The sequence below is a fragment of the Hirundo rustica genome, chromosome 8 (genome assembly GCF_015227805.2).
Source record: "Hirundo rustica isolate bHirRus1 chromosome 8, bHirRus1.pri.v3, whole genome shotgun sequence".
Lineage (NCBI taxonomy): Eukaryota > Metazoa > Chordata > Aves > Passeriformes > Hirundinidae > Hirundo > Hirundo rustica.
This window is the reverse complement of record NC_053457.1, coordinates 24,510,735-24,523,981: the sequence shown is the minus strand read 5'-3', so window position 1 is coordinate 24,523,981 and position 13,247 is coordinate 24,510,735. Positions and strand designations below refer to the sequence as shown.

Genomic DNA, 13,247 nt, shown 5'->3' with positions numbered 1-13,247 from the left:
TGGAGGATAACATTCAGGAAAATTAGGCAAAAAACTGTATCAACTCAGTCAAATTTGGCCACATTCTGATCAAAAGAGTCTAAAACAAAAATCTAGCCTATGCAGAAAGTTGTGTAGACAAAACTGTTTTCCCATACTTCTTCTGTTGTTCCTTCCGTTTCTGAGACAGGTATTTCTTTTTCACTTCCAGAAGCTCATTGTTAAGTCTTTCAATTTCATGTTTGTATTCTTTGCTCTGTGTTTCACACATACTCAGTTCTGAGGACAAAACCTAATAAATGAAACACAAACAGCAGAAACATGAGATGTTGCTTCACTGACACATGAGTACTTTTACAAGCACTTTCTCCTTTTATATTTGATGATGATTTGATGATTCTTCCATCTTGATGTTTAATTTGATCTCACCTCTGTTCATCTAAAAACATCTTACAAAATAAAGGTTATGCCATTTAACCATAATACAATGTAAAATACACTCCAAGCTTTATGGGAATGGCATTAATAGATGTGTTAGCTTGTTAGCTCTTAATTTCTGTGACATAAAGCTGGGCAAAAATCCAAAATTAAGGTCTTAATAAATCAGGGCATTATTTGATAATAATGGGGTTTATTCACAGGGATGCACTGCTAAGTGGAGAAATTCAATCCACACAGGCAAAGTAATACCAGGCACTGTAAATACGAATACAGAGCCATTTTCATGTGAATCAGTAAAATTTTTAAAAAGGAGGAGCATGCATAGTGCACGCTCTTTCTTTCAAAACCATAATAGCTTGACCTGGCGCCCCAAAACGGCCCGAACGCCACCATGCTACAGCCTGCTGTGCCTGAAATACAAAGTAGCAATCGACTGCATTAACGACAAGTAAGGACCGTATGGAGAACTTCAAATCACGTTCAGTTTAGCTAAACTATTTTACATTTTCTACATTGTTTTTCTTCTCCATGGAAAGCTAAGATTTGCATAACAGCCTCTCTCTTTGCTAAGGGCCCATCTGCTCCTGCATTTTTTTCCTCATGGTTAGTATAGACGTGATTATGATGCAGTGAACAGGAGATGATGACTTCAACAGAGAGAGAAGCTGCACAAGTAGATGAACTCCTGGGGAGACTGATCTCTCATGCAGGCAAGAATAAGAGAAGATCAGCTTATTCATAGAATATCATAGAATTCTCTCAAAGAATCACTCTTTAATATTAGGATTTAAAAATTTTCTACAAGAGTCTTTTGGAACCAGGAACTCTTCCCTCCGACTGACAAGGGTTTAGACCAGGTTCCTCCTGTCATCTCCATAAAATCTGCAAATCTAAATATACATGTACACACGACAATAGAAACAACAGTAACTTAAGGCTGGATTCTCAGTATATTCCCACTAGTTTGAAAGAAAAAAAAATGCTTTGATTAGCTTCTTAAAGATATTAATGGTTTAAGATAAAGGGAAGGAGAATAAGCTCAATGAAAAGCTGGCGGTATCCCAGAATGCCCGTGCAAAATATTTACAGCATTATGCTGCTAACTCATATTGTAATAGGACTTTTCCTCAATTTTAATAACATAAAGTAGCATAATGTGCAAAAAAAAAGTTTGTTTGCTGCTCTGTGTCATGCCTTGAGGAGATGCAGTGATAACCTTGCTTTCCTGGTCTAAGACACTAGGGCAGGCACTGTAGATCTTGCAGCCCCTCTGCCAGGCTGGCAGCCTCTCCCAGGGACAGCAAGCACCTCTTACTTTGATCTGCTTTGTCTTCTCCCGGAGAACGTTCCGGTACTGCTGCAGCTGTTCCACGGCTTCGGGCCCGGGCTGCCGGGCCAACACGTGCCTCAGTTCCACATACAGCTTCTCCTTTTCCTAAGGAAGAGACAAGAGGAAGAGCTCTTATTAAACTACTACAGCAGCAGCACAGCCTGAGAGGAAACCAACCTCACTGAAAATTGCAACTCAGTCAGGAAGGTATTTGGAGAAACAAATCTGCCTGTGTCTCACTAGCCATAAGGTATTTAAAGTTGTTGTGATAGCAATGGGAGAGCTCATTAAGATAAACATCCAGCTACTTCAAACCACGAATGAAATGCTCTTAAACACCATCACCAGCAAGTACTCTCTACCTCAGCAGTTACTAAAAGAGTATGTAGGGCTGGGAAATTAATGACGAGAAACTGTGCTTATTGCAATCTTTCTTCTTACGAGTCACACTGCCTTACTTTAAGGATCACAGCTTCACCCAACAGGATGTGAGCTGGCTATAGAAATGTCAGCAAAGGACTGTACAAAAGAGTTACTTCTTCCAAAGAAAAGCCTGCAAAGCACATGTACACACACACACACAGAGATTTATACATATATAACCTTTCAGTTTAACTGCAGGGGCTCTGGGCAAGGGAAAGAAATTATAAACAGCAACAATTATGAGTAGCACAATTACCAAATAATTTTTCTTTGTCATGTGTCTCCTCTTCCTTTATGTTGGAACAGTAATACTTGTGGGAGTTGAATATTGCCATGCCTGAAAAGAAACCGCACCATGGACCCACTTAAAGCTTTCTGTACTGAAATGCTGCTTTCAGCTGTGTTTTGAGAGTGTACTTGCTTTTAGTCTGAGGAATAAAGCTCTGAAAAAAGCCACCTTCATAGTTTTGCATATTACAATAGTTTTACTCTCCACCCTGAAAAACTAAGATCATTAAATAATATTATTTAGTAGATCACATTCTTTTCTGAAAATTGAAAACTGGAATTAAAAAGGAGAGTAGCAGACAAAAGATTTAACTGAGAACAACAAAAATGCCAAGAAGGAGGTAAGATAGGTGATTATTTACACTGAATTTGACAAAGCCCCTTTTAACTGTCTTTATTATAAGCTCTCTCTACAACTCTATCAAAGAATTCCTCTGTTGATGTGGGAAATGGTGCCACCACATCATCTAGAATTGCTACACTTGGTATTTCTCAGTGGTTGAGCTAGTGTTTCCAGAAGTAGTTTGCTCTTCTGAAGATGTAAAATTTTAGGTGTCCAGTCTTCAAGAGCATAAGGAGTCTGGAGTTTTCAGACCTTATAATTTTCTGAAAACTATGTACTACAATGGTAACAAGTTGGGACCCCAAAATGGAATCCCTTCAAATCATGCCTTACTTTTGCATGCATTGTCCTTAATTGCTGCTTAAGATTAGTTTCCTTAGATTAATAAGGGAGGGTTCCTTATAAATGAAATTGTTCACAGTTTATCTCTGAAAAAATCAAAACCTCCTGAGACTCAGACTGAGGTTTGCATAGCAGCAAATACTAAATTGATAATTCATTCTGAGTGGAGAGTTATTATGCCACTTCATAGTGGTACTTCTACTACCAGCTTTTTCTTTCTGAGGAAATAAGATTTTACTGCTAGGTGAAAACAACAGCAAAAGAAAAATCCACCTTGTCAAAACCTGGCCAGTCAATATTAACATTTCAACCCTAAATGTATCATATATTTGTATTTTGTAATGGTGTAATGGTAATTTGGACAAATATGGGGCAATTGATAGATTGAAGGTCTTAAGTGCAATTGTTTTCCAATTTTTTTTCCTCTCCCTACCCTCTACAATGGCTAACCAAGCTCTTCAAACACTGTACAATGGTGTGTATAATAACCTCATTTAGAGACAAAGCATACAATTCTGTTGTAAGGAGAATCTATTTTATGCAGCAGAATCTCATTAGGTGTCCAATGTATATTGTATCCGCAATCCAACAGAGGCAGAACCAGATGTTTTATAATGCATATCCTGTCCTTCCTTACTAAGCACTGTCCATCTCATTTACATCTAGTCAATTAATTTGTCACTGGGTTAGAAGCACCGTATGTCAGCAAAACATTAAAAGAAAACTCTGGATACTTCTTTCCTCCTCAGCAGAAGCTTGTAGTCACAAGTTGGCACTTCTATAACTTCTGAAATTTTACTCCAGGATCCAAAAAAATAATTAAAAAGAAATGAATTAATTCCAATTAATTTAAAAACAGCAACCACAAGAGTAAATCTATGTGAGCCACAAGGTGCATGTGCAAGTGCTTCTGTCTCTACACACAAGAAATCAGAAATGACCAAGAAAAAAGTGTCAGCACAAATTCACAAAGAAAAACTTTGTTTTCTGTAATATATTAAGTCAATCCATTATTGCTGCATTTCTTTGGCTTGTCCCAAACTGCCTCCCCTCACATTCCTCTTCATCCTCACACTCGGCTGCCATCACAACACACATCTTTCCACAGTTCTGAGGTTTTGAGATGAAGGAACTTAGAGTCACAAACACACTGCAAGGGACAGCTCTTCTTGAGGTGAAGGAAGATCCATCAAACCTCTGGAAATCCACGCTGTTAAGCCTTCACTGGTAAGAGTAATGTACCTGTATCCATGTCTAGGCCAGTAATAAAGCTTTCTACAGGATCCTTACACCGCGAAATTCCCATGGAATTCAGCAGATGTTTGACTGTAGGACTGAGCCCATAACACCAACAAGTTTCACTGGTTTATTACACAAACTAAGCCAAGATGATGGTGGAGAGATGACGGCACATTCATATTTTGTATGTAGGGCATGCTGGGACACTCAGGCTGAGGATTATAGTTAAATTTCAGACATTCCAAAGAGAATTTCAACACCTCTGTGAATACCTGCTGTAAAAAATCTGCAAATAAAATTGCACATTATTGTTAGAACAGCCCTTCCTGTCTTAGATTTGTTTCCCTGGGGATCTCTGAGGAGCTCACAGATCTGTCTGTAGGCCCAGCCATGACAGTAATTTTCTCCATCCCTAAGTCTCACATCCATTAATTTAGAGAGGGAGGGTGGGGAAGTAAGCGGTGCTTTCCCCTAAATTTAACTAGGTGCTGTCTCAGCCATATTCTGTAGTTCTCCTGGCCTGCTTGCTCTACAGCAAACAGAAAAAATAATTTTCTTCTGCAGAAGACCGGCTAGCATTTGGCAAATTTCAGTTGATTGTCAAGGATTAGGTGATCATGAATTGGCTCCATCTTCAGCAAGAAAAATCACTTTTGCCAGCAAAATCCTACTTCAAAAGAAGTTATTGCTGCTGACCAGCACAGCCCCATTTGCTTTTGCACATGAGAAGGACCATCAGTACCATCAGACACATTCCCAAAGTGACAGCAAGGCATTCACAGCCATTGACAGGGAATGGGAAGCATTTACCACTCCCAGGCTGGAACAGAACTCTAAAGATGTGACCCCATTTTGTGTCATCCTGTCCCTCACCATGACACCACGAAATGGCACATCTTGTTAGTCAGACCGGGGTTTTATTCTGAACCAGAGATGATGGATGACCATACATTTAATGAAGATGTATTCACAGCAGAAATAGTCCCAGCAGTCCCAGCTTCCTCATTTTTATCAGCTTCTTGCCCAACAGATAATTCAACACATTTACCTGGCTTAGCAGCACCCCAAAAACCTTCTCCACTGGACCCACAGAAATCCTATTATGAACATGAATTACTTAAAAAAATAATGATAAAATCCAAAAGACTGCATCAAAGTAATTTTAATTTGTCAGTTTCTGTCTCCAGCAACTGAGCAAAAGAAAAAACTCAACAAGATAAAGATGTAGTGCGAAAGTGTGCAATGCAGTGTATGTCAGCAGTCCTTAAAAAATTCAACCTAAATAAAAGTTCTTATTTTAATTAGTAAGGTGGAGAAAGCAATATAAAACTCTACAGTTCCTCATGGCTTTGGTGGGGATAACAAGCCAGTCAACTGCACCACGAGGGGTTTCTTGTTTATTGGCACTATAACCAAAATGTCAGCACTGTGCTGAACTCCAGAGGCATTTTGTTTACGATGTCATGCAGCAGCAGAGCATCCTTAGGGGTGGTGATTCCTCTCCATAAGTGTTAAACAGGACATGGAAATCTGGATTAAATATATACACAGACACACATATCTAGTCACAGCCATTTCAGCTGTATAAGTCCTACATTTATTTGTTGTTGTGTATACCTAGCAGCAGCTGTTGGCTCAGGACATCTATCTTTAGAATTTTTATGAGGCAAAGAAGAAAAATTAGCATATGGTGACCTTCACAAATTTTATAATAACAGAAGAAAGTGGCCTGCAGCACCATGAGAAATGTGGAGTATTAACTTCCTCTGTAAACACTTTCCAAAACCTCCTGCTCTTTCCTGTCTCTTCCACCTCCACCACCAAACACCCTTGTAAGGATGCAGATCCCTAGAACAGCTCCTGTTTTCAATATCTCCTAGACACTTCTTTAACTGCCCAATGTGAGATTTTTTATTGAGTAAATTAATTATGTTTGAAAGAGGACACTGAGGCCCCTTCACAGTGTGGCAACACTAACACTGCATTAGAGGTTTTGGATTTTTCTGTGAAAACCACCAGCTTGAAGGAAAGGCTAGGATAATCTCATCTTTGGTGAAATCTGCACCACTCAAACTTGTCTTGTAATTTCTCCAATTGATAATATCAAGAGCATATCTGTTTCCTTTGGCACAGAGCAAACCAAATTGACTGGCATTTTCAAAACAGCTTAATGAGAGAGGAAAAAAAGACCTTGGAGCACCTTGTGAGGTCTTCACCCTTGACTGGCTTTTGCAACAGCAAGAGCTGAATGCTCCAGTATCACCATCTTCCAGGAACAATAACAAGGGATTAACATTTCCACCTGGAGTGCAACTGCAACTTATTTTATTATTATTGCTAGGAACTGATGCTATTGGATCTTCCCTAATAAGGCTGTATGAAAATAATTTTTTTTCCAATGAACAAACAAATAAACCACATATACTCCTCTCCTTTCAACTTCTGAACTCTGAGAAACAAGTTTAATCCAAATTATCAAATGATAATTTAATATAAATTATCCAAAGAAAATGGCATGGATGTGTCTTGCTGAAAAACAGCTGCAGTACCCTTTTTACTATTGACATTACACAAGAGTTCATAAAATCATTAATCAGAGTAGATCATTTAATCACAGTGTTTCTACTTTACATTGCAGAAGATTATCAATTAATTATCTCCTATTCTTACATGTGTGAGCAGAAATACACACAGATACACACATGAAAGTGAGCTGTTCCTTGAAGAATTACTCCTGACATGACATGGATTTATGTAAATATTCCAACTATTTCCACAGTGCCTGCTGCTGGACAGTTGGGTTGAAGAGAGCTCTAAACAAACCTTTGCTTTGCATTCTAGTAACAGTTTGTCTTCAAGTGTCCTGGAGGAGATCACAGGTTGATACAAATCTTATCAACAAGGTTTCTAAATATTCTGAGTGAATAAGTCCACAAAGCGAATGATGGGGAACCTTTTACTGTATAATTATTACTTTATAGAGGGTTCTAAGCAAAAAAAAAGTCTCCAGATCTAGACTATTTGACTTAAAAACTCTGTATTTTAATGTCAGTGTAACAGCATGTATTTCAGCTATTCAATAGCCATTTAGATGTAAAAAATTTTAGATTAATCAAAGGAGAATTATCACAGCTCTGTTGATAATGATTACCTGTTCCTGCAGGTGATAGCTTGGGATGGAGATTGCCAGTAGACCCAGCTTCTGTTCTCACTTCAGACTGATTTGACAGACGACCTCGAAGGGTCAGAGAGATTGCAGAGCTCCTTCTAGAAACATCTATTTTTAAGTTAGGCACCTACCTCTCTTTAGTCACCTTCAGATCTTAAGATTTCCCTGAAAGATGAGAGCACTTTGCTTCAAGTCCTTTGGTGTTCTGGAATTGCTACCTCTAAACTGCCATGTCAAAGTCAAGCCACCACTTAAATCTACAATACCTGTCCAACAAGGCAGTAAAACCTACATACATCTTTTTGACAGGACAGCAGAGTTCCCCTGCATATATCAAGCATCTCAGGGAAGAAAGACCAGTCTCCTGTTACACTTTGGAACCTATTAAGAAATAACAGTACCTCTAAGAAACATATGCAGTAATTCTGAAATCATGAATGTTTTAATGCCCGGCTTCCTTCAGACTCACTGTAATTAGAGCTGAGCCTCTGCTATTCTTCGAGGAGATCTATTTCAGCTCCCCTTGCCTGCTTCTTAAAATTCAAAGAAACAGGACTAAAGGAAGGGGAAAGACAGTGCATCCTAATGTCCATGTAAAGACAACTGCGGTGCTCAAGTGTCCCATGCCCTGTTTAAGATTACAGCTGTATCTACTTAGGCATGGGAAGCCTTGAGCTCTGAGAGGTGCTCCAAGAGGAGCAGCAACTGGCTGACTGATGCACCCTACTCGGAAGACACTCTCCCTACCAAGGTTCATGGCTCTTGTGCACTCAGCAGCACATTTCTGGATGTGTCAAGAGAAGAGTGGAGAAATTAGGTTCTTTCTACACCTGTTTGTGTCCTCCTATGTCCCATTTTAAGCCAGCCTTCTAAAAAACCCAACCAGCCACAGTGACTCTGCCTGCCCTTCCTCTAACAGCTGCCTTAGCTGCAGCACCTTTCTGCATGGGTTCCCTCAACAACAGCACCTCTCCTAGTAAAAATGAAAAAAAGAGAACTGGAGTAGAACAAATCTAGTCTGTCCCTGTGGAATTAATTTTTTGGTGGGGTTTTGCTGCTGTTGCAACTGTCATACAAGATAATAATCCATCACTGACTGGGATGCTGTAGATTGTCCATATCTTGCTGCTGAGGGAAGAGCAGAACACTCCTTATCGTAACACAAGAACACCTGCCAAATGGTGAATACTAAAGGTGTACTTCTAGCTCTGGGCCACCCTATAGAATTGGGGCTTGTGAATGTATTACTACACTGCTGCTGCACTCCTCCAGTATTTCAGCTTCTCTAGCAGATTCTGGATGGCTGACAGTCAGTATCGGATTGCTATAGCTCTGCAAAGTCTGTGCGCTGCAATGTATTCAGTCAGCACAGCGAGTCATTTATTTTCCCTTAACAAGATAACTGGTTGATTAATATAGTTTACCCTGGGGTGCACAGCAGATTTATTTCCTTCTCAGATACATGCTGAACACAGGAATGAGGAGTAAACAAGGTTGTTTTCAGTTATTTGTTATTTACTAGAACAATTCCTGAACTTTTTTATCTAAGCTTTATTCTAGCAAACTAATGTTGAAGTTAAGGGCAATTCTGACCAAGAACTTTAGGATTGGGTCATTTTACAAAATATTTTGGTCTAATGTTACAAGGTATCCATGCTCAGGATTCTGGGTTTAAACCAAACACAATGAATTTGAAAAAAAAACCACTTTGGTGATCACTGTTTCTGTTTTGCTGATGCAGATTAGAGATGACAGTGCTGTGCTTTAGGTTCTTATATGGCATCCTTGTTTCAGTATCTGAATGGTATTAAATCTTTATTTTACACATCCTGAAGAACTGCTTCCAGCCAGGGCAGAGATCCTCTTCTCATTCTAAAAGGGTTCTGGACACAAAGAGTTATTACATGAATTGCTAAAGTTCACTAAATCTCATTGAAGACACACAGGAATAAAACTTATTCTCCCAGTCTGCCATGCTGGTGGCTGTGTCAATACACCTTCTCCTTGCTTTTCAGAAACAGCAGGCCTGGACCACAGGAGGAGCTTACAAATGTGGGAAAAAATACAATAAGCCACAGTGTACTTGAAGTCAGCAACATCTTCAGGCATGCTAAACTTCGTGGGCTGGGTGTGCATGTATTAGAATGCAGGACACAAAACTATGCTTGACACTCATCTATGAAGGATTGTATTTGTGTAAATAAAACAATCTTGCATGATGAGGAGGGATGACAACTGATGACGCACTAGAGTTCCCTTTCAAGCTTGAACTCAAGTAAATTATCAATTCTTTTAAAAAACTTGTAAAACAGATTCAGCATTCATTTATATTTGCCACCCATAAACCCTAAGGGAGTTTTACTCTGCCTGCAACCTCCTCAGCTTTGTAAATGACATCTGAATATTTCTGACCAAAACATCATTAGATGAGCTAAAAATGGTGCAGATCCCCAGAAGTTATTTTCTCAAACACACTTGCACCTTCCTTCTGCCCAAATCCCTTTATCATGGGAAATCTGTTTTGTTTATGAGGGCAGGGTAGTTTCACAAAGAGTCAGTAAAAATTCTCTTCCGCTAAGAAAACTGTTCACCAAAAGTATTTTGTTTGATAACTAGATAATCTGCTTTGCTTCCCATTTCTCAGTGCCAGAAATATTTGCACTATTTTTTTCTGGAAAATTATTTTCTCACCCTAAAAAGCAGCCAATTATCTTCACCTGGTGACATTAAATTGATCATCATACTTCCTACCCATTTTTTCAAAACCCTGTTTAAACAAACATACCAAAAAAAAAAGGCTATTTTTCTGGGAAGACTTTATTCTCTTCCACTTGAATTGCAACATATGTGGGAGGAGGGAAAGAATCTAAATGTCAGTGTGTTTTTAAGAGCAGTTTATCATGCTGTAAATTTCTATAGCGTATAACATCTTCTAATTCTAGATGGACTGAGATTAGAAGGTCTAAAATAAACTAATGCACCAAGAAATGTATTGGAAAGATGCAGAAATAGAAATCAACTCCTTTCTGAAGAGAGCTAGGGCAAGAACTGAACATTCCTCAGATATCTATTGAATTATTAAAGCTTACACAAAACTTTCAGGTAGATATGTAGACCCTCAAGAGACCTTCACACAGGTGACTCATACTGTTCATGCTTTTGAGATATGATTCCTTACTACATCATCACATATGAGCCCTGGTAAATTGCACCAAGTTTTAACACAATTATCCTACAATTGGCTTAGTGTGAGTGGTTCTGCCCTACTCACAGAACCCTACTGGCTACACAATCAATTTTTTAAAACTTAAATAATTAAGTTGTTTGGGAAAAAATTATCAGTGTCAGAACAAAAGACACCAGAGATATTCTAATTCCACGGAAAAATCATCATGCCAGGCGTAGAATCACTGAAAGACATTAATCCTTCAATTTAAAACCGATAATAAATACAAAACATCAACACTTAGAGCCAAAGCTAAAATCCTCCTTCAAAGTCCTAGTTTAGCAATGAACCTTTCAAACACAACAAAAGGAAAATAAAAGAATGGCAGTTTAGCAATGAACCTTTCAAACACAACAAAAGGAAAATAAAAGAATGGCACAAGAAGGAAAGAATCTAAGAGTAGTCCTAAAGGATGACTCGATGCATTAGGTACCTCCATATGTCACTTCATACTGCACTGGAGATTCCAATTCAAATAAGTTTCAAGGTATTGGACTGAAATTATTTTGATGGCACTAATTCAGTAGACTTTTATGCATCAAAATATTGAGCTGGTAATGAGGTATTTTTTTATCCATCACAACTTAAAACTGGGTTGCAGCCAGAGTTCATGGGCACACATTATTTTTTTCATTTGATAAAAGAACAGAGATTGTCTTTGGAGTCTAAATCAAGGCTATTCTTACAGTGTGCCTTTGACACATCAGCCTAATTCTGCATGACACTGGGGAAGTAAACTTTTTCTTTATGATTCATACCCAGCTGAAAGCCAAAAAGCAAATGTTAGATCCGAGTTCTTACAGTATTTCCCATTTCTGTATTTCAATGCAAATCCCTTGAAATTCCGGTCACCAACTTAGAACTGGAGTCATAACTGCAAACTTCACACTCCACCAGGTACTGTTTTCTCTCTCTTGTTTCCTTAAGGTATGTAGCAACACTTAAGTTTTTTATAAGGTCAGGAGACATTTTTCTGCCTTTCTCACCCCCCTCTTCCTCCCACATCAGGAACCATTAGATCAATGGCTGGAAGTTTTGGCAGCTTAGCTTTCTCAGAATCACAGAATACTATGTTGTAAGTAAACCTCAAGATTCATATGGTCCAACCTTTCTTTCATTCCCATTTGCTTATATTGGTGACCAATATACATCTATGAGAGCAAACAGTACATTAGTTGTCCCTTTAATGGGCCAACTCATGCAAGGGCTTTGGGATTAGATCCTACACTCACACCTTTCAAATCTCTGAATCACAGAATAGAAGGTTGTAAGGGGACCTCAAGGATCATCTGGTCCAGCCTTTCCCAGCAAAAGCATCATCCAGACAAGATGGCCCAGTACCCTGCCCAGATGGATCTTAAAAGTGTCCAGTGTTAGGAAATGCACCACTTCCCTGCGGAGATTATTGCCATGCCTTCCAATTGTTTTCATTGTTAACAGCTTTCCTCTTGTTCCAATCAGAATTCCACAGGAGTGACCTCTACCTATTACCCCCAACTTCACCCTGTGATTCCTCACAAAAAGAAAATCTCCATCTCCCTTTTAACCACCCTTTACGTACCAAAACACAGTTATAAGGTCTCCCCACAGCCTTGTTTCCTCAAAGCCAAATAATTCCAGTAGTTTCAGACTTTCCTCTTATGGCAAGCTTCCCAATTCTTCAATCATCTTTGTGGCCGTCCTTTGGACCCACTCCAGGCTGTCCATCTTTTTTATAACACAGTATTCCATGTGTGGCCTGACAAGTGCTGAGCAGAGTGGAATAACCTCTGGTGGCGATGCCCTTGTTGACATAACCCAGTAGTCTGTTACCCTTCTTTGCTGCAGCAGCAAAATTCACTCATATTGAGCTTGTTGTCCACCAAGATGCCCAGGTCCCTCTCCAGAGAGCTGCTCCCCAACCAGGTAGATCCCAGCCTGGCCTTGCACTCCTGGATTGAATTTCCCAGCTGTAAGACCTTACACTTGTTGAACTTCACTCTTTTAAAGCATTATTGCTATTTCACTTCTCCTATCTAACAGTGGGCCAATATTTTCTGTCTGTTTCTGCTCGTTGTTTATGTGCCTGAAGAGCTCTTTCTTGTGGTTTCTGACAACTCTGGCCAATTTCAGTTAGTGGTGCAATTCCTGATATGTTTATGCCAGCTACTGTCTATGCAATTAGATGCAATTTTACTGGCAGGAAAGTCTTCTGCCATTCAAGAGCTGGTACAAGCTAAACCAGAAAAGTGACTTTTTTGCTGGTAGAAATGGGGCTTTTAAGCATAGAAAAGGCCTAGTGCTCAATATAGTCACTCCTATAATTGAAGGCTGAGAGAAATGCTAGCTTGAGCTGCAAGATAGGGTATTAATCCAGTGCTTCCAGAGGAAGTCAAATCCTCCAGGAAACAGAGATAGAAAAACACCAAGTCCTACTGCACTATAAAAAGCTAAAAAAAAAAAAATTCCCTTTTCATTTTTGGATGGA

At 39.1% G+C, this 13,247-nt stretch overlaps 1 protein-coding gene across 1 annotated transcript in view; it reads right to left on the bottom strand.

The window, feature by feature from the left end:
* Window positions 1-13,247, bottom strand: part of CFAP58 (cilia and flagella associated protein 58) — a 56,291-nt gene that overhangs the window by 4,127 nt on the left and 38,917 nt on the right. Inside the window, exons 16-17 of the mRNA XM_040071557.1 lie at window positions 1,736-1,855; window positions 138-271 (exon numbers count right to left, since the gene is read on the bottom strand). Coding sequence (XP_039927491.1) covers window positions 138-271; window positions 1,736-1,855 — 254 coding nt within the window. The remainder of the gene's footprint in view (window positions 1-137; window positions 272-1,735; window positions 1,856-13,247) is intronic.